Below are 22,259 nucleotides of genomic sequence, written 5' to 3'. Positions count from 1 at the left end.
TATAAAATTTCGGGGGGATCAGATATCTGGAGATGTACGTTTTCTCCAACTCTATTATCCACATGTATGTGACATTTTGAGTGGATCAGGTTTTTTTTTTAATTTATTTTTATTGTAAACAAATGGGGTACATCTTGTTTCTCAGGTTGTTTTTTAACACTCTCTTTCTTCACCAACAAAGAGAATGATAATATCATACATATGAACATATGTGAAAGTAGTTTATAAATTGTTAAGTATCAACTATAGTATTTCCAGGACATTTCTTTTCTGGAAATATTTTTCACACCGTAGATGCAAACAAAGATAAGCAACATTCAAATCAGAATTAATAATTGGGCTAGAAACAGAAATGTTTTAATTAAAGAGATGTTTATTCCTTGTTTTACATTCTTGAATGGATATGCAGAATAAGAAAAGCTTGCTTGGTTTCTTACCTCTGGCTGGTGTGCAGGTGAAGGAATGTGATTGAAACACTTCTTGTGTTGCTGGGGATGTAACTCAGGGCCTTGTGCATGCTGGGCAAGTTCTCTACCACTGAGTGACATCCCACTTCTGTCCAGAGGTGTCCCGCCAGAAATTATTGCAGATCTCTCCTTAGAATCCATCTTTGGATTCCCCATTATTGATTTGATAGCACACTCCCCAAAATTATCAAGTAAAAGGTATTCTGAAGCATGACATGAGTTCACTTTTGTTTTGATGTTAGGCACTATATACTTTGTTGTTCTTGTAAGCTTCCTAATTGTTATCACTGGTTTTGAATTAAATAGAAATGTTACCGAATCATTTTTGAGTCTTTCCATATAATAGGTACTTGACATGCATTGCTTCATCTAATCTTGAATGAAGGTTGGATGCAGAATTATCCCCATTCTACAGATGAGTTAGCTGAGGCCACGTGAAGTTTAACTTCCCCCAGTCATATGGCTATTGAATGGGAGCAGCTAGCACACAAACTAGGTTTTCAGTTTATACTCTTCACTTCTAAGTCGGGAAAAAAAAAAAAAAAAAACACCTTCTCTCCTGTCTTGGGAAGTAGAAATTCTCTAATGTTAAGCCTCTGTGAGAGATATTTTATATTAAAATTTTAAAATTAGATAAATGGTTATTTTTTAAAGTAATTGCTTGATAGATTAAAAAAATCTTTTACATTTAAAGTACATCTATATTCTACAATTTTCACATCCTATAATTTTGTTCCAAACTAAAAGGGCATATTGGGCATGTTGCAGAAGCACCATCTTAAAGAAATTTAAACTGTAGTTATTATAAGAAGAATAAAAAACATCTTAACTCTGCCAGTTGTTAGCTTCACATTTTTTTCTTGTGGGATATCTTCTAAGCTCTGATAACGTTCCTGAGGAAGAGGTTGCATTGGGGCACAGATGACAGCAGATCATGACAGGAGAACTTTTGATTTAGATCACTTAATTGCTTGTATTCTATTCCAAAAGTCATACAAATGGTCATCTCAGCAGAGAGAGATGTAGAAATGATCACAGGGCAGGGCCAGCCGTGCTTCTGAGCTGAGCACGTACTCTGGCAGAGAGAGAAGGAAGGGAGGAACTCTCTGAGAAAGAGAGGATGAGAACAGCTGGCCCAGCGGGGCTTCATAGAGGGTTTTGCAGAATCTTATTCGAGGGCCACTAGGGATATGCCTGCCAAAGGTCATCAAGTCCAGAGGGAAGCCTAAGTCAAGCATGCCGGGCCAACCCAGCATCCCCGACATTCTTACACTTGAAAACTTGCCATTTTCAAAAGACAAACAGTGAAGGAAATTCTTTGTGTCTGTGTACAACATATAATACATCATAGTCTCTAAAGTCACACATTTAATAGGTAAAGTCAGTGCTAAGTGAGGCCAGCGTTTCTAGTGGACTAGCCATGGTTTCAGCCAACTCCCTCATGTACAGATGAGAACACTGAAACCCAGAAAGACTTACTGCATTTTGAAAGATTTGCCAATCACAAAATAAAAGGGTTATGTCCCAAACCACAGATCCAAGTCCAACATAACTGATACCACCATGGCATTAAGTTCTCCCAAGAGAAAAGCCTCAGCCAGTTATTCTGATTTCTGAAGGCCTTCATTGCTGTAACATCCACAATAATGAGAGAATTTATGGCAGCTCTTGGAGTTTACAGTAATGAAATATGATCTATAAATCTTAATTCTCAAAAAAAAAGGTCTTGTCACTAGAGAGACACATTAAGCTCCCTTGGGGTCTTCTTACAGATCCTGAGACTCAATTGTAAGTGGATCCAGCTTCTCCTCACTGCTATTCATGCTGCACAGGGATCTGGGGTAAAGGAGGAGGGGGTTTGACAGGAGACACCAAGAAAGGGACATAGAGGCCTGTCACCACAATGACCCATCTACATGGGGAATTGGTTCTCTGCTTTTAAAGGTATAGGCAGCATTACAGCAATCACAATTCTTAGAAAAATATTAATTTTTAAAACTCCACACAATAACCACCCTAAAATAACACTTTGTTTTTCTGTCTTCTTTTTTGTCCATATTAATATATACATTTCCATTTTCTGTTGAATCACCTCTTTCCCACCCCCCTATAACTCACATGAATTTCCAGCTCAGGCACCATTTCCACACAATAGGAGGAAACTTAGTTTAGGCATTTTCTGATACATGTGGCCAAATTCAGTGATTTCTCATTATTTCTGCTCCGCATTCTATCGGTGAGGGTGCTTCCACTGCCTCCCCACCCTCCTCACCCCGACCCTTGGTGTAGATGTTAAGGAGCAGTGAATCTCTGGAAGGGACTTTCAGATCTTAGCACTGATCTCTCAGGTTGATTCTGGCATCTGCATAATGTCACTCAAGGACTCCACCTTCTCCTTTCAGAGCTCCCTTTCTGCCCCATCCCCTCTATACTGCCAAATCACATGGGCTGGTGGGCTGTACTCTTGATTTTCTCTGGGATTCACTTGGAAGAAAGGTGCAGCTTCTCACGGTTCTCATGTGCTCAGGTTTAAAAGGAAGTGGGGTTCTGTTTTCCCCAGAACTCTGCTTGAGGTGGGAGGATAGAATCTCTACACTGTCTCACTCTTACCCTTTTTCACTCTAGCTTCAGCTCAGAGAATCTCCTGCTAGTTCCCAAAGTCTAGGAGGTTGACATCTTTGTGACCTGGTTCAATGCCTGCTTCAGAACCCCAGGCACAGAACTGGGGAGGGAAACGATTCAGTATTTCAGAGTAGTATTAGCCGCCACATTTGTGTTGTCTTATCATTATAACTTTGCATTGGGCCATTTTTAACACAACCTTAGAAGGATTTTGCTACTAAGCCATCATCATGGTCAGTTTTAGTGGCTGCAAGATGATTATCCCAGTGAGTGGCTGTATCATAGTTAATCATCTGTTATTGAACATTTATTTCTCATTTTCAGCTCTTACTTGCAACCATGAGAGCTAGTGAATTTCTAAAGAAAAAGGTATTTTAACAAGAAGCCTGAGAGTGCAATTTTATAAAATTGTTCTAAACTCACGTGGATGAAGCAGTTGACTGCTTGGTGCAAGCTACTTGTGACTTATTGCCCACTAGCTCTTGTCTTGCTTTTAGGACCCTAAGTACTTTTGCACATTAGGGGCTCAGGTTCTGAGTTTAAGCTGATCACTGTCATTTACACAACCCCAGTGCCATGAGGATGCAGTGTTTCAGCAGACTAGAACCCCAGCAGCTGCGACTCTGCCAATGGGATCAGGGAGGCAAACTGGACATAGTGCCACACAGAAAGTCCTCTTCACTGGCTTCCCTTCAACCACAGTTTTGTGGTTTGAAATTCCAGAACTTTTTTTTGGCAACTATGAAAATCTAGTTTCTGCTGGTTAGTTTAACCCATTTTGTCCTATCATCCCAGAAGTGGAATGCCTATAAAAACTTAATATGGCATATCATGTATAATTATGTTCCATAATTATATAATAAGAATAAAATTATAATTATAACAATTAATATAATTATACCATTAATTAATGTAATTTTTTATTTTAATTATATTAATATAATACTATATAAGCTATAGATTATAATTTCCAACCTATTTTAATATACCTATGCAATTTTGCTGAAATATTTGCAGAATTAAAAACTTGGGACTTGGTGGATTAAATTTTTCATCTTTTTGCCAAGCACGGTGGTGCCTATAATCCCAGCAACTTGGAAGTCTGAGGCAGAGAATCACAAGTTCAAAGCCAGCCTTAGCAACTTAGTGAGGCCCCAGGTAACTTAGCAAGACCCTGTCTCAAAATAAAAAGGGCTAAAGATGTGGCTCAGTGGTTAAGCACTCTGGGTTCAATCCCCAGTACCAAAAAAAAAAAAAATCTTTTGGAAAATTGTAAATGACTTCATTATAAATAGCAGAGGCCTTGATATGCTATGAAGCTAAACAAGTCCTAAAAACAAGAAAATATGAATATTCTGATTCTTATGAATCACAGTTTGCAAGAATGTTTTATAAGATTTTATAGGATGTAGTTCAACATTCTACATATGAGATCTCCATTTTTCAAGACATTTTTGCTTTTAAAAGACAAGGATAAAATGGAACTGTCTTACAAACAGCTTCACAAAGATCAAGTGTATAAGAATAGCAATATGAATCTCTTAAGATTTTTCCAGTAAGTATGAAAAATGACTTATAGGAGTCAGCATAGATATCAAAGCAGTTATTTCAAATAGCAAAAGAATTAGAAACAATTTAAATGTCTGCCAACAGAGGAGTGACTTAAATATTAAGGTGCAGACATACGTTAGCATACTATGTTCCTGTTAAAAAACTATGTTCTGGTGTGGAAGGAGTTCCAGCATACACTGTAAAGCGATAAAAATAACATTCAGGAAAGTGTTTACAATATTTAACATTAGTGTAAAAGGATAGAATATATATGCCTATAAATTCATAGACTATTTCTAAAAGAACATGGAGGAAATTGGAGTTGCCCTCAGGGAGGGGAAACAGGCTTATGTATTATATTAAACAGGGCTGGAGACATAGGGGTGAAAGAGAATTTTTTTTTCACTGTATCTTAAATTTTATCCTATGAGCATATGTTCCTCATTAGAAAGAATCATGTATTTGGTGGTTCCTCAGAAGGCTAAGCATAATGTAACCAAATGACCCAGCATTCATGAGTTCATACCAAAAAGGACTCAGATACTATGCTGCAATATTGATGGCAGCCTTACTCACAATAGCCAGAAGGTAGAAATGACCAAATTCCCATCTACAAGGGAACGTGCTGTATACATAACATGGAATGTTGCTCAAATATAAGAAGGACATGCTGTGTGGCCTTGAGAATATTCTCGAGTTAAATTAGTCAGACACAAAGGACAAGGATGACTGTACTTATATGCAAAATCTGGAATAGGCAAATCCATAAAGACAGAAAGTAATTTGAGGTTACCAGGGGCTGTGGGGAGAGGAAATGGGGGAATTATCATCTAATAGTCACAGAATTTCTGCTTGGGATGATGGAAATGTTTTAGAATTGGTTGTGATGGCCATACAACATTGTAAAAGCAGTTAATGACCCTTGGAGATTAATGGAACACTGGAAAAGTGGGTAAAATGGCAAATTCTGTGTTGTATACTGTTTACCACAATACAAAATACAAATACAATGCAATTTAAAGAAAAAAGTTCCATGAAGCTTCACCTCCTTTCCTCCCCGAGAAGCATACAGTCTTCTGGTCTGACCCCGTCCTCCCGAGACCAGCAGAACTGAGTGCACACTGCAGTCAGGGGTGCTCTGCTGGGCGCGGCCTGGAGTAGAAAGCCGGGTGCACCTTCTTCTGTGCTTCAGAGAAGCTTGTCCCACAGCCTGGGCAGCAGTGCGTGTCCCTGCTGGTGAAGCAGGAAGGGTGCTGACTTGACTTCTTGGCCTTGTGCTGTGGGAGCACAGAGGCCAGAGTAACCCAATCTGACTGAAGAACCAGGGTGACCTGACAGAGAAGGTGACCTTTGGAGTACTCTTGAAGAAGTGGGGTTCATTCAAGGCTGTTTGCTGATGATCCATGCCTCATCAGTAGGGAGGTGCCTCTCTGAGCAAAGGACCATAGCCTCCCGTCACTGGTGTGAGGGGTGTATGGAAGGTTGATTCTGGAAGGACAGCTAAGGCCAAATGGTGTCAGTTCTTAAATGCCCAGTTGAATTCATTTGGACCTTAAGTACTGGCTGCGGGAAAAGAGCTTGGGTGTTCTTTGTGTTCTTTTCCACTGTCTTTTTGCCAGTTAGGAATGTGTGCCTTTTACCCCCATCAAGCAGAGAACTTGAACAGTTTACATTTTATTTCAATGTTTTCTTTCCAACTCAAACTCTGTTTGCCATCTAGTGATTAACCCAGGCCATTGCAACAACCTACTTAAAATTCCTTGTTTCTCAGCGCTGCAGACAAGCTCTCAGGCCTCCAGATTCCGTTCTGTTGGCAGTCACTTCCGACTTGAACTTCATGTTCCACATGCCCTGGTGTGTACGTCAGCATTCAGAGACAGCACTGTGAAATCTGAACCCTCAGAGTAGCAGTAATAGTCACGTAAAAGAAAAATTTAGTTGTTCAGGAGAAAATGAGCTTTAGAAATTATGTATTCTGAAAAGTTTAACTAGGATCAGACCTGAAAATTAACCATACTCAACCTCTCTGGGTGAACACAGACCTCCCAGGCATATGGGCAAGGTTCGCAGAGCACAAGGGTCACCACATATTCCTGGAGTGTCTCTTCTTGTATATCTTCCAAAGGGAGACAGGGATGTAACAGTTTGGGGTTCTCAATAAGTGGTATCTATTAGAATATAATTTTCCAAAAATAAATAAATAATTAAAAAATTAAAAAATTAAGATGAAGACATTCTACTTCAAAAAGAAAAGAATGTAATTTTCCAAAAATAAATAAATAAATAATTTAAAAATTAAGAAATAAAGACATTTTACTTTAAAAGAAAAAAAAAGAATGTAATTTTCCAAATTTTGGGATTTCAGGATGCATGTCAAAATAGTTGTCATATCATTAAATAGATTTCTTTTCCTTGAAAACATTTCATTAATCATTTGAGAGAACAGGCCAAAAAATGTTGTGTTACATGCGCAGGGGACTTAAAAATAAGCATTAGTTGCTCCAAATTCTTAAAGAACCTGCTGTAACATTTTGCAGCTGGAACTTCAACATTCCTTAACAATGATGACTTCTATATTTTCCAAAAAATATACTGTGGGAATTCAGTTAATTGACAAATATAAACTGAATATCTGCTGTTTGCCAGGCTGTGAGTTAAATACTATGTACATTTTAATAATATCTTTTTCTAAACTTGGTTATAATCCACTCCCCATCCCCCACTTCCATGGAATGGAAGCAAGTTCCTTTTCTTCTCTTTTTCTTTTCTTTCTTTCTTTTTTTTCTTTTTCTTTTTTTTTTCCCTTTTTTTTTTTTTTTTTTGAGAAAAAGGAAAAAAGTTTTATTGCTTTGATAGTAAAGTAGAAACACAGAGGACTGCTGTCTCAGAGTCTGTGATTCCACCCATTAGAGGTGATAGAGGCTTTTTGCTTTTGTTGTTGTTTTTGGTACTGGGAATTGAACCCTGAGGGCTTACCCCACTGATCCCAGCCCTTTCTTATATTTTGTTTAGAGACAGGGTCTTGCTGAGTTACTTAGGGTCTTGCTAGGTTGCTGAAGCTGGCTTTGAACTTCTAATTCCTCTACCTCAGCCTCCCAAACGCCTGGGATACAGGAGTGCACTACTAGCAGGGGGTTTTAAAAGAGGTGATTCCTATGCAGAGTTGTAATTCACGTGTTAATTTGGAAGACAGTCATTTCTTAAATCTTTTGATATCAAGCAAGTCTTTCTTAACACTAAATTTTGCCCTCCAAAGGATTATGCTGTGGAGAGCAATGGCTAGAACTCCCACCTTGCAGCCAAATTCAGCATAGCGTTCAGGTTGCAGATGAGTAGCATGGACGCAACTCTTTTTCTCTAGTCCAACAGCACCTCCAGGCCCTGAACGTGTAGAATGATTTCAGGAAGCCATTTCACTCACCCTCTTAACAAATATGAACTGCTTGGCTGTCATTTTCAACTGTACTTTGTCTGTTTTTTTAATGAATTTCTGTGCATCTGATTTTGCAGGGAAGGCCAGAGATACCGAGTGTACGTCGTGATACCTCTTCTGCCAGGGTTTGAAGGAGACATTTCAACGGGTGGAGGAAATGCTCTGCAGGCAATAATGCACTTCAACTACAGGTGCCAGAACTCTCAGTGGTCCGTTTTGAGCTTTCAGTCACTCCGCACTTGGATGCTGTGAGGGGTGCTGGTGATGGTGGTGTTCTTCACATTCGTTCAGTGGAGCAGTGAACAAATGGACACCATCTTACCTTCAGATCTTACAGCCTGTTTACTAGTTGATAAAATTCAAACAGAGCCTAAAATTGTACATGGTGGGCTTAGGATACATAGTAAGTGTACAAGAACTAAAATATTAATCCTTTTCATATTTATTGCTTATCATATATATGTGATAATATATATTTCATATATGTGATATTGGTTAAACATTCTCTTTAAGCCATATTTTTTCAGTAAATAGAGAAAAACCAGAAAATTAAATACCTAAAATTGTATGATTTGAGTGCATTTGGTTATGTAGCAAGTCTCCCAGGAAAGTTGGTAATAATAACCTCTTAGAAAATGGAAATTTCTGTCTTTAGGAATTTCAATTCTATTTTCTCCATCTACCATATCTCTGTTAAAAGTCTAGAGAATGTGGTGACTACTATATTTGGTATTTTGAAAATCCAAGTTTCTATATTCACTCTAAGAGAGACACTTAGGTCCTCCTGAGGTTTTGGCCTTGGCCAATAGAACATTGCAAAATGGTTGGGGTGGTACCCAGGACTGGGCAGCATAGAAGGTGACAGAGAGCAGCCCTGACCCTCTCCTTGGGTCACTTAACTGGAAAAGGGATTGGAAACCAAGAGGTGAATGGACAGCCCTGGATGTGAATCTGGCTTCTGGCTACAAGCTCTGATAGAAAGAAGAGACCCACACAAGATGGATCACCCTGGTAATAAGTCACAGCAAAGACTAGAACCTGGGTGTTTTCTTTAAAACTCTTGTATTTTCAAGCTGCCTGTAGCTTCTTTTCTTTCTAGTCATACCTTCTGGAGGGTTGGAAGGGGCAAAGAAGACCTTACACAGGACCCTGGCTTTGTAAATCCAAGAAAGTATAAGTCAAATTGACGTGGGAGCGCAGGCGCCTTCCTGCTTGGGACCCTCTCAGAAGCACCCTCGCAGGATCTGCAGGTGCCGTCTGAATGTACCATAGGAGTTGAAATTCTTTTTAAATCATCTTGTTTCTCACTGAGTTTTTTTTCATTACATCTATCACCCAGGGTCATAAGAAAGGATTTTTCTGCTTCCCCTAGGGTAATTTTGCCTAGGTATAGTATGAGAGAATTCGAACTGTTTGGGTCTATACTTGGTTTGAAGATTTGCCCATTTCTAATGTTATCTGATTTAGAGCATGACACATAAAGCTTTTCAAGTATTTAAGTCACTGACATAATGTTTAATTGAATTTCATCTGCTTCATTTGCCATTCTAATATTATTTTTGGAATATTGTCAGTCGCAATTATTTCCTACGACTGTTTTCTTGAGTTTGAACCAGCTGAATGAAATACATGTTTGACTTTTGTTCAGAACCCAGACTATAACCTTTTATTATGCAAAAACATCTCTATTTGCTGGCATCATCTTTAATAATATCAGCATTTCCCAAGCATAACTGTATTTTTAATTACTTTCATAGAGCAAGCAGATGGAGCATAGAATTTTTTTTCAGTCTTTATAATTCATCAACTGTTATCAGAGTCTTGAGAAACAAAATCATTAGCAGAGTCAGTTGAATCTAGTTTTGTTTTTACGTTTAAGGGGTTTTTGTTGACTTTATGGAGACAACGCAGTGTAATAGTTTGCTTAATTCCCAAATTACTCTGCCAATGGTTTGAACTTTTCACCTTGGAAAGCAATGTGATACTGTAAGTATTCTTATCTATTCAGACATTCTAGATTTATCTTTTCTGTCACTAAATTTAGAAGAAGCAAAGTTCATTTATAGCCTGACTTTTTAAAAATAGCTTTTCTTTGTGAAATCTTAACATTAATTTTATAACTTTTCCATTTATCCACCTCAAAACTGCTTTGTCCCATTAGTAATATTACGAAAGTGATACTCGTGTGTTTAACTTTTCAACTGTAAGCAGCTGCTCATAGAAACATTTGTTGGTACTTGGATTGGTATTATACCCACACATACTGCAGTTGAAATTGGTTGTTTTGAAACCTCCATAATTATTTCTTTACATATTTTCAGAACCATGTGCAGAGGAGAAAATTCCATCCTTGGACAGTTAAAAACAGAGCGTAAGTAACTGCTCCTCTTTTCCCCCAGGATTGTTTTTATGAAGCATGGAGGTATCAGTAAGGTTAGGTATGAAGATGAACCATCAGTAATCATGAATGCTTTCACAGTGTCTATAGAATTCTACTCACAAAAATTTCTCTACAAAATGCCCGGCTGAGGTCAATTATTTATTTTCATTAACTTGCCCAGACCGATGTTCAAATGCAGACGCTTGAGACTTGAGATGCATAGTAATAAAAAATGAGAGTGTATGATTTTATTTGTTTATTTATAGTAATTGCTTTAATAATAACTGAAATTTTAAGGCACTTCTCAAAGACCGTGCTTGAGTTTTTTCTGCTCACTCTCTACTACAGTCCTGGAGAATAAGCAGAACAGGGGTCACTCCTCCTTTAAAGTGAAGGAAATAAGTGCCACAAGGTCAAGAGATATTTAGTGCTTCTGATGTATGCAACAGAAGTCCCGGGGGTTCTCACAACTTGTTCTTGTATTTAGCAAAGAGATCCTACCTTTGAAAGGCACATTTTCAGATGTCTCCTTTTTTAAAATTTTTTATTTGTTCTTTTTAGTTATATATGACAGTAGAATCTATTTTGACATATCACACATACATGAAGTATAACTTCCCAATTTTGTGGTTGTACATGATGTGGAATTACCACTGGTTGTGTATTCATATATGAACATAGGAAAGTTATGTCTGATTGATTCTATTGTCTTTTTTATTCCCATCCCTTCTCCCTTCCCCTCACTCTCCCTGTCCAATCTGGTGAAACTCCATCCCCCTCCTCCCACCTATTGTGAGTCAGCATCACCTATCAGAGTGAACATTGGCCTTTGGTTTTTTGGGATTGGCTTACTTCACTTAGCATGATATTCTCCAGTTCCATCCATTTATAGGCAAAAGCTATCATTTTATTCTTGTTTATGGCTAAGTTATATTCCATTGTGTATATGTACCACATTTTCTTTATCCATTCATCTGTTGAAGGACATCTAGCTAAGCTATTGTGAATTGAGCTGCTATAAACATTGATGTGGCCGCATCACTGTAGTATGCTGATTTTAAGTCCTTTGGGTATATTCAAGGAGTGGGATAACTGGGTCAAATGATGGTTCCATTCCAAGTTTTCTGAGGAATTCAGATGTCTTTTTTTTTTTTTTTTTTTTTTGTATCAGGAATTGAACTTAGGGCACTCAACCACTGAGCCACATCCCCAGCCCTATTTTGTATTTTATTTAAAGACAAGATCTCACTGAGTTGCTTAGTGCCTCACTTTTGCTGAAACTGGCTTTGCCATTGATCCTCCTGCCTCCGCCTCCCCAGCTGCTGGGATTACAGGTGTGTGTCACCACACCTGGCCAGATATCTTCTTAATTGATCCTTATATACAGTTTTCCACTATAGTATATTGCAGGGGGTTTACTTATTTTTATCTCCTTGAACTAACTCTAAGTTCATCCCATAATTGATGTTCAATAATGTTCTGCAAGTTTGTGCAATAGGTAAAAAAGATTTTACAGAACTGAATTGGAGTCAGAACCCAACTTATCTGATGTCTAGATCAGGTTGGGTCTCAATTATGAAAACCTCGATGGCCGTGCAAAAGACAAGAGGCGAGTTCATCAAAGTGATGTTTTTATGAGGTCTCGCTGCCTTTGAGGGGGGATGTAAAGGGGACTGTCACAGGCAAGAGATAATGCTGCGATGGAAAAGAGGGGCTTGTGGATAAAGACCGTAGGTGAATGGGGGCAGAGTAAGGGAGGAGTCAGATAATTCTAAGAGTTTCAACCTCACTCACTTGAGAGCGTGGAGATGCTACAAGGGAGGTCTGGAAGACTAAAGGAGCCATCCTGATCATGTGATGCCCTGTGATGTGACCTCCAGAGACATATAAACCTTAACTGAACTTTGAGGGGGGTTGTGTCTTACACTGGCAGCCTCCTAAATGTGGACACTGTATGATGTATTGGAACATGGGGAGAAAACCTTGGACCTTCCCAATATTTCTTGACTTAAAATTCTGAAATTAGCACATCAGCAGGAAGGGCAGAGTAAAAACCAAAATATGCTCCTCCATAAAAGCAACAAAAACATAACAGAAATCTTTGCAATCAACTTTTCAGATCCTGAAAGTTAACCAAAAGCTTGTAACCATCCAAGGGTGTTATTCAGGAAAAACAGCTGCATCTTGGTAAAAACAGCAAGCTCGGAGGCATTTTTACTTGCCCTATACCCTCCCCTTCTCAACTCCACAGCTGTCTTCAGAACCAACAGCTCCTCCATTGAGGCGTACAGGTGAAGGGCCCTAGGTTAGTTGTGAATCGAGCAGGGTGGGGGCTCGTCTCCCATCCCCTGACATCCTCAGAGCACCGTCATTGATTGACCTGTCTGGAAGTGCCCTTCACACCACCATTCAAAGGACTTAGGTTTATTTCACCTGGTTCAATGTGCTCAGTGCCAGTAACCTTTGACCTAGATACTTATCAAAATGAGCAACAATAATTATTTAACATCACAGCTGCCTGAGGCAGTGATTACAGTTGAGCAAACAAGAAGCTGACTACAGAACTTAAAAGGGAAACCTGGGGAAGGAGAATCCCATAGTGGGCATCAGGAAGCTCTGAGCACTCCTGGGAATCTAAAAGGCTGTTCGTGTGTGTGGAGCTGTGTGCATGCCCAAGGCTGTGCCCATGCTCAGGAAAGACTGAGAAAACTCTAAACTCTCAGCTCTGACTGGCCTTGAGGCTCCAGTACAAAGAGAAAGTGAAGCCCAAGGCAGAATTGTAATATGCATGCCCCCTTCACAGCCCCTCAGTAAAATGTAGGAGAAGAGACTCATTGGTTCCAGGAATTTAAAAAATCACATAAAGTGTATTCTCAGGCCCCAATGGAATGAAATTATAAACAACTAACAGAAATTTACAAATAGTGGAGAATAACACACTTCTAAATAATGAAAGAATTGAAGATTTTACAAAGGAGAGTCAGAAACATTTTGCGGTGAGTGAAAACATATCAAAACTGAGACATAGTTAAAGCAAGTCTTAGAGGAAATTTGTACCTATAAACATTTACCTTAAAAGGAAGAAAAACCTCACTAACCTAATCCCACATCTTAAGAAACTACATAAAGAAGAGCAAACTAAATCCAAAGCAAGCAGAATGGAAGAAATAATGGAGATTGGACAGAAGACAAAAAAAAAAAAAAATAGAAAAACAATAGAGAAAATCAGCAAAACCAAAAATTGATTCTTTGAAAAAATTACCAAAGTTGGCAAATCTTTAGACTAAGTAAAAAAGACAGAAAATTCAACTTATCTAAATCAGGAAATAATTTTGTAAGATCAGTAGATCTTACAAAAATAAAACAAAAGTATAAGAGAATACTCTGAATCATTGTATGCCAGCAAATCAGTTAACCTAAATAGATGGAAAAGTTCCTCTGAAGACACTGTATTAGCTAGAGTTCTCTAGAGAAACTGAACGGGAAGAAAGAAAGAGTGTGGGTGCATGTGTGCATAGGGAGAGGAGGGTAGGTGTTGTGAAGAATGGACTCACATGATTATGGAAGCTGAAAAGTCCCACAGTCTGCTGTCTGTGGACTGGACGACCATGAAAGCCTTTGGTGTGATTTCCGTCCAAGTCTGGATACCTGAGAGCCAGAGGGGCCGATGGTGTAAATCCCAGTCCAAGAGCAAAGGCCAACATCCCAGCTAAGGTAGGCAGGCAGAAAAGCAAAAGGGGTGAATTCCTCCTTCATCTGCCCGTTGTTCTGTTCAAGCCCTCAGTGGGTTGAATTGTGCCCACCAACAATGGGAAGGGAAATTTACTTTAATGGGTTTACTAACTTCAATGCTAATCTCATCTGAAACCCTCTCACAGACACACCCGAAAACAATATTTAATCTGAGCACCCTTGACCCAAACAAAATAATATATAGAACTAACCCCCACAGACACAAACTACCAAAACTAATTCCAGAACTAATCGAAACTCCAAATAGACCTAAAACAAGTAAAAAATTGACTTCCCAATTAACATGTTTCTACAAAGCTCAGACCCAGACAGTTTTGCTGGTGATTTCTACCATCCATAAAAGAACCAATACTCATGCTTCATAAACTTATCCCTAAAAACATAGACAAGTATTGCCCTGATTCCAAAACCAAAATCATCATGAAAAGGAAAGACAGGAACCAATATTCCTATGATACAAACAGAATTTCACAGTAAACTATTATTAAGCTGAATCAAGCAATATAAAAAGGATTATGAATCATGACCAAATGGGATTTATCCTAAGAATGGTTGGTTTTGCATCTGAAAGTAATTCAGTATAGTATACAGTGTTAACAGAATAAAGGACAGACACCACACATGACCATTCATTAGACACAAGAAAGCATTTGACAAAATCCAAAATTCTTTCATGATGAAAAACAAATAATTAAGAAAACAACCTAGTAATGGATAGGAACTGCTTCAGCCTCATAAAGGGTGTATTCAAATACCAAGAGCAAGTATCATACATAAATGGAGAAAGACTGAACACCTTCTCCCTGTGATCAGTAACAAGATGAGAATGGCCAGTCTTATCCAACATTAAAATGTAAGTTTTAGCCAAAGCAATTGGACAAGAAAAACAAATTCTAAAAAAGGGATAGGGAGGAACGAGAGAAGTAAAACAATATTTTAACAGATTATATACTCATATGCAGAAAAATCCTAAGGAATTCACACATACACATACAATTAAAGATAATAAATTAACTATGTTGCAACTTTTCTATAATCAGGCAAATTAGCTGAAAATGAAATTATGAAAACAGTTCAATTTACAGTAGCATCAGAAGAATAAATTACTAAGGAGTAAATTTAACAAAAGTAATCAAAACTTCGTGTACTAGAAATTATAAAATTTTACTGAAAGAAATTAAGGAAGATTTAAATAAGTAGATATTTTCTGTTAATAGAGTAGAAGACCTAACATTGTTAAGATAGCAGTACTCTCCAAATTGATCTATAGATTCAACACCATCCCTATCAAAATCACATTTATATGGAATTTCAAGGCATTTAGCATAGCCAAAACAACTGTAAGAACAAATTGGAAAACTCACTTTTGATTTCAAAAATTTCCTACAAGCTTACAGAAAGTAGTAAAGACAGTATATTATTGATATAAGATTACACATCTAGATCAATGGACTTGAATTGAGACTTCAGAAATAAACATTTTGTTTATGGTCAATTGATTTCAACAAGGGTATCAAGACAATTCATTGGAGAACAAATAGTGGTTTTTTTTTCTTTTTTTTGAGAAAGAATTGTTTTTTCAACAAACTACTGGAACAACTGAAAATTTACATGCAAAGCAGAGAGGGAAGCTGAATACCTCACACAATATATAAAAATTAATTCAAAATGAATCAAGAACCTAAAATTTCAAATCTCCTAGAAGAAAAGGCAGAAAGAATTTTAACCTTGGTTAAGCAATGATTTCTTAGATTTTTTTTTTTTTTTTTTTTTTACCAAAAACCCAAGCAAATATGTAAATCCAACACAAGAGCTTCTGTGCTCTAATGAACACTGTTATGAAAATGAAATGGGGCTGGGGAGATAGCTCAGTTGGTAGAGTGCTTGCCTTGCATGCACAAGGCCCTGGGTTCCATCCCCAGCACCGCAAAAAAAAAAAAAAAAAAGAAAAAAAGAAAAGAAAATGAAATGGCAGAAATGTTTGCAAATGAGGTATATGATAAGGGATTAGTATCTAGAACATATAAGGAATTCTTAAAATTCAATAATAAAAAGAAAAAATAACTTCTAAAATGGAAAAAAATCTAAATTGACCTTTTTTAAAGAAGATATATAGATGGCCAACAAACAAATGAAAATAGACTAATAGTCACTAGGGAGATTCTAATCAAAACCACAATGAGAACTCCACCCCTTCATACCCACTGGGATGGTAAAAATAATAATAAAATCTTGGTGTGGGCGTGGAAATAGTAGAACCTTCCTACATCATTGTTAGTAAGGAAAAATGCTGCGTCCTCTTTGGACAATAATTTGGTGGCTCCTCAAAAATTAAACATAGATGCCTTATCACACAGAAGCTCTCTTAAGTATGTGCTCTAGAGTATCAAAATCACACATTCACACAAAACTTACATTGATGGTCACAACAGCAGCATTATTCAGAATAGCCAAAGTGAAAACAATCCATTGTCCACTAACTGATGAATATATAAGCAAAATGTGGTTTTTCTATAATAATAATCCTACAGTATTATTTAGGTGTAAAAAAGAAATGTATGGATACAGTCTACCTTATGAATCAACCTGGAAAGCATTACACTAAGTGAAATAAGCCAGGCACAAAAGGCCACATAGTATACGATTCCATATTTATCAAATATCTTAAATAGACAAATCCATGGAAACAGGAAGTAGATTCATGGTTGCCAGTGTCTGGGGAGAGAATGAATACGAATGAATGCTAATAAAAGGGGCATGGGGGGGGTGACAAAATGTTTTAAAATTAGGAAGCATTGATGATTGCACAGCTTGGTGAATATACCTTTTTGTGTGTGTGTGTGTGTGTGTGTGTGTGTGTGTACTGAATTGTAAGTTTTATTTTATTTTATTTTTTGCAACAGTAGGGCTCAAGCTCAGGACCTCACACATGCTAGGCAAACACTGTATTACCAAGCAGCAACCCCAGCTCAAATGTTACATTTTAAAAGAATGAATTTTATGGTATAATTTTTTGATAAAATTTACAAATTTTCGGAAGCTTTTGAAACAAAGACTTAAACTTTCAGTACATGTGTATTTTTTATGCAAACACACATACATCACTTGGTGTTCAGTGTTTAGTAATTTTTCACTGATGGGCTGCTCAGTCCACAAAACCTTAGAAAACAACTTGAGACATAAGATATGTACACCACCAATGACAAACACTTTCCACATGTTGTGTAATAATTGTTGCCAGACAGAGAAGAACATCATTTCTATTTCTGTTTAAATGAGAGTGAATGAGTAAATCTATAAAAGATATATTGATAAAGTGGAATTGGGATAGCCATTCGGTGCTGGCTGGTAGTGGCTTGTAAAAATGCAAAGGTGAGGTTATAGGAGAATAAAAAATCAAAACAAGCTTATTATTTAGTTTCTCAGCCATAAAAATGTCCTAGGCTTATTATAAAGTATTTTCTTTGGCTCTGGACCCTTTTCCTGCCTTTGCCACTCAGGGGAAATAAATTGGATTTTAACACAAGACTCAAGTTCAGTGGTAAGCCCACTTGTGAAGAGGTTTCCAAGAACCCTGGGAGCAAGTCAAAAGAAGTCATCTCAGTGGGAAAACGTTCATATTCTAAACACAGAAAAGATTAATTACATAATGCCCCTTTTTGAAGTACAAGCTTATATTATTGGTTTTGTTTTTGTAAATGTGTAGTGGGTTTTAAAGACATGAACTAGCTAATCTCTAATTGGATAGAGAAATGGCGTTCTGTACTGTTTCAACTATTTAGAATAACAAAACAGCTGCTGTGAATATGTTAAAATTCCTGGAAAGAAATCCAGTAACTGTTAGTGTATAATTATCTGATACTCCAGACTCGGGGATTTAATGTTTAGTTTAAATCATTTCTTTACCACTTTTATAATTGTTGTGAATTACAGCATTTTAGCAGCCAAGTTAATATAATGTAATACAAAGGCCAGAGGTATTAAATCAGGATTATAAATGTACATACACCAAATGCCACAAGTTTTTTAGCAACAAAAGCCTGTAATCACTTTTGATGTCCTTTCACAAAATTTCCTTATAAACATCAAGAGTTTTCACATATACCAGTGTTAATAACAGTTATGTTCTGGGACCTGTATGAGTCTCCAAATTCTCCAATATCTCCAAGATTAATTATTTGGATGTATCCCTGATTCTTCTCCATCCGTTGCAAGCATTCTCTTCCAAAGGCACTTGTTTCCCCATGATCTCCTTAAAACACAAGTTAACATCACCAACTTTGTACCTATTACATGTAGAGCCAGTTTTCTTTACATAGGAAAGTACTAGTTCTCAATTTTCTTTTTTCTTCTGTCCACAGAGAGCATGCAGTAAATTCCTTTCATGCCACAGCTGGGTGTCCTCCTTGCATTTTACAGACCAAAATGTCCACTTCCTGTCTAGCAGCCATTATCTTTCTTTTAGATCTCATTGCTGGGACTGCTGGCTTTCAGCTGAGGGCCATTTTCTACAAAGAAATAAAGGTTTTATCACTGCATCAGAGTTATTGTGTAGGCACAGGGGAGTGGGAGGTAAGCCCGGACTGCAGACGGGGTGGCCTCTGGTACTTTACCAACGCTTTCCAGGCTTCCTGGGGAATGGTGTATTCCTGTGCTTTAGAAAACTACACACTACAACATGTCTTAGAGCTTCAGGTTGCATTACTAATCTTAAAAAATTAATTTTGAAATAGCTTTGGACTTGTAGAGCAGTTTCCAGGACTCCCATATACCCTTCATCCTCATTTCCCAAAAGTTAGCTTACCAGCCCTTTGCTTTACTGCTTTCTCTCAATAGATCAATACCTTGACAGGATTATGGTTTCTTCTTTTACTCTGCACCATTTTGGAATAAGTTGTAGCGAGGATGCTCCTTTACCTTAAATACTGTGTTTCTGAGAAAACAAGGATGCTTTCCTAAGCAACTATAGTTCCATTACTGAAATAAATGAAATTAACATTGATATAATACTATTATCTAGTTTGTAGCCCTCACTGAAATTTTGCCAACTGTCTTACTAATTTTATTTAAGCAAAAGAGAAAGACAGGTTTTGTTTTCTGGTGGCTATGATAGCAGATTGCCTAATTCCATTAAAAATGTTGGTATTTTTATTGAGATCACCTTAAATATATAAATGAACCTGGGAAAAGTCAACATCTTTCAGTGTCGAATCATTCTATCCCAGAACAAGGAGTGTCTTTGCATTTGTCTACTCTTGTATCTTGATAGTGTTTTAAATTTTTCTTCCTAAATTTTTGCACATATCCTGTTCAATTTATCTTTAATTATTTTATCTTCTTAGTTACCAATATAAATGGAGTTCTGACTGTGATTCTCTGAATGGTTATCATTTGTAGGTATGAAGGCTATTGGTTTCTATATGTTAATTTATGCCTGTTATCATAATTAATTATTTCATTGTTTAAGATCATTTTATCATTGGTTCTCCAGGTATACTATGATCACATCTGCAAATAAGTGATTACTTTCTTACATGATTTCTTCTGACTAGCTAGCTATGTTAACTGATGCTTCCAAGGCAAAATTAAATTGTATTGATCATATATAACACACATGCATATACATCTATTATATGTATTATACATTTTAAAGTATATAGGTATGTATACATCATTTTCTACTTCACTATTTTTATGAGGAAAGGATGCCAAATTGTCTCAAAAGGTTTTTAGCATCTGTTGAGATGATTATATGATCTTCTCCCTAGATTGGTCAAAGGAAGATAGATATATTAATGTATTTCCTCATATTGAGCAGACCTGTGTCTCTGGAATGTATCTCACTTGGTCATGGTGTATTATTTTCTTAATGTGCTCTACTAATCTTAAATCTATAAATATCAAAGCTCAGTGGCAGGGTCATTCAAAGATAGTGTCCTCTAGGGCACTTACTGATGATTTTTGCTGAATCAAAATTTTGTGCAGTATCATAGGAATCTGCTTTTAATAAGTCCCACAGAGATGGTTCTTATGCATACCAAAAACTATTGGTCTCCTATGTTGTTCACTGTGATCTTTTTAAATGGGAAATTACTGTAAAAAAATTACTTATTTTAGCAAAGAATTTGTTCCATGATTCCTTTGAAAAGTCGGTTTGTGTATTAACATTTTAGATTTTAGGTTAAAAGTCAGCTGTAGATGGTACAGAAAAATCCAAAACTGAATTTGTATCTATTAGAATTCATGACAATTTGGTTCTAGTTCATTTTTTTTATTATCAGACTTTGTTTGTGCAGGATAACTGCTATGTGGAAGAGACACCATAAAATCTTGTGACTAACATTTATCCCCATGGTAGTGACTATGGGTTGGCTTGGTATGCAGTGCATTCCTTCTTATCACATGAATGGCCCTCACATGATGAGATGAGAAGGCAGCATTTCCAAGTACAAGCCTGGTACTGCTTGCTCTGAAGAAAATCCCTCTTCGTCTCATGTAGTGAGAATGCTTCCAGTTCTTAAGTTGAATGATCTAGAAGAGGGAGGATATTTAAATTGCCAACATTTTTATTTGCTCCAAGTCAGTAAAATTTAACAGCTGCTTAGGGTGGAACATGCTGCAAATGTATGATTGGGCACATACCTTGCCTTGGATTGAACTGCAGCAGGTGTCAACCAAGAAAGAAGCAAATGTCACACCAAATCTTGGGTTATCTGTCCTGCCTCAGTTTTAACCATCACTCTTCAGCAATTACCAAATCATCATAATAAAAGACTGATATTTGAATGTAGTTTTGAATTGCCCCTTCAATATAATTTTGTAAAATGTATTAGCCACCCAGATTAACAATATAAAACTCCTCAGATAGTAAAAATATATCCTGGGTGAATTCTTAAGTAGTATGTACACACACACACACACACACACACACACACACAAAATACAGTATATTATAAACAACATGTTTAGGTAGTATATTTGTTTTGAAAAACAGTAAAATTTAAAGTTCCTTTTTAGAACATGGTCATATTAATTTTAGTAATTTCTTTTTTAATTTTCAGTTGGTAATCAGTGGATAAATTATATTTCATTCTGTGGTCTTAGAACACATGCAGAGCTCGAAGGAAACCTGGTCACTGAGCTTATCTATGTCCACAGCAAGTTGTTAATTGCTGACGATAACACAGTCATTATTGGTAAGTATGTGGTCTGTGGCTGTGTTTCTTGCCAGCTGACTTATCCCATGCCTCGGTCTTTCTTGCTATTACTCCCACACTTCCTTTGCAGTTGAAAGAAAGCCAGTAAGGTGACATCTAAAATATTTCTAAAGCAATTGTTTTCTTTTTGTCCTTTCTGATCTGTCTTTATCTCTAAAGTTCAGAAACCCAGAGTAATGAAATGGATTTGTGTGCAGCTTACAGTTTTCAAAAGCAGTATTTTCATCTAGAAGACAATAATCTGCCTGATCTCATTAATTCTTTGTTACTCCCTTATTTTTATTTTGAATTGGAATACCTAGGATTCTGGAATTGGAGGGAGAGACAGACACGTGGAAAGAAAGTGTGTTATAAGAATACTTCATGATAATTCATATATGTTTATACCATATTCGCCTAACTGGTACCCCAGATCCGAAGTTACATGAAAGTCCAAGTCAGAACAATATTAAAATATTACCGCCTGTATGATTACCATTATTTTTCCTAATGCCTGTTTTTTGGGTGTCGTTAATCAGGGTGTAGAGCAGGCCAGCTTTGTTGATGTGGGGGAGCAGATATAGAGACTGTGTTCTCATGATATGTTGAATTCTGCACTGAGATCCACTGTCTTTTCTTTTCACTGATTCACAGTGGGTTTCCCCAAAGTTCTTTCCCCGCTGACAGATTCAGGAGAGAGTTACTGGTTGTCCATTCTACCCACCTTAGATCTACTTGGCCAGAGAGGTGGATGTTCAGTTTCATTCTTTTACATTTTACGATCATTGAATTGTTTTGCCTTTGGAAATTATGGTACAGGAACCCTGGAAGACCAGGATAAGAAACAGAATTAATAA

General features: G+C 37.1%; 1 protein-coding gene across 3 annotated transcripts in view; it reads left to right on the top strand.

The window, feature by feature from the left end:
* Window positions 1–22,259, top strand: part of Pld1 (phospholipase D1) — a 218,175-nt gene that overhangs the window by 176,590 nt on the left and 19,326 nt on the right. For all 3 annotated transcript variants that reach the window (XM_047564308.1, XM_047564306.1, XM_047564307.1), the window contains 3 exons: window positions 8,151–8,264; window positions 10,395–10,444; window positions 21,268–21,402. In XM_047564308.1, the coding sequence (XP_047420264.1) occupies window positions 8,151–8,264; window positions 10,395–10,444; window positions 21,268–21,402 (299 nt within the window). The remainder of the gene's footprint in view (window positions 1–8,150; window positions 8,265–10,394; window positions 10,445–21,267; window positions 21,403–22,259) is intronic.

Source organism: Sciurus carolinensis, chromosome 9 (assembly GCF_902686445.1).
Source record: "Sciurus carolinensis chromosome 9, mSciCar1.2, whole genome shotgun sequence".
Taxonomy (NCBI): Eukaryota; Metazoa; Chordata; class Mammalia; order Rodentia; family Sciuridae; genus Sciurus; species Sciurus carolinensis.
This window is presented reverse-complemented; position numbering and strand designations above follow the sequence as displayed.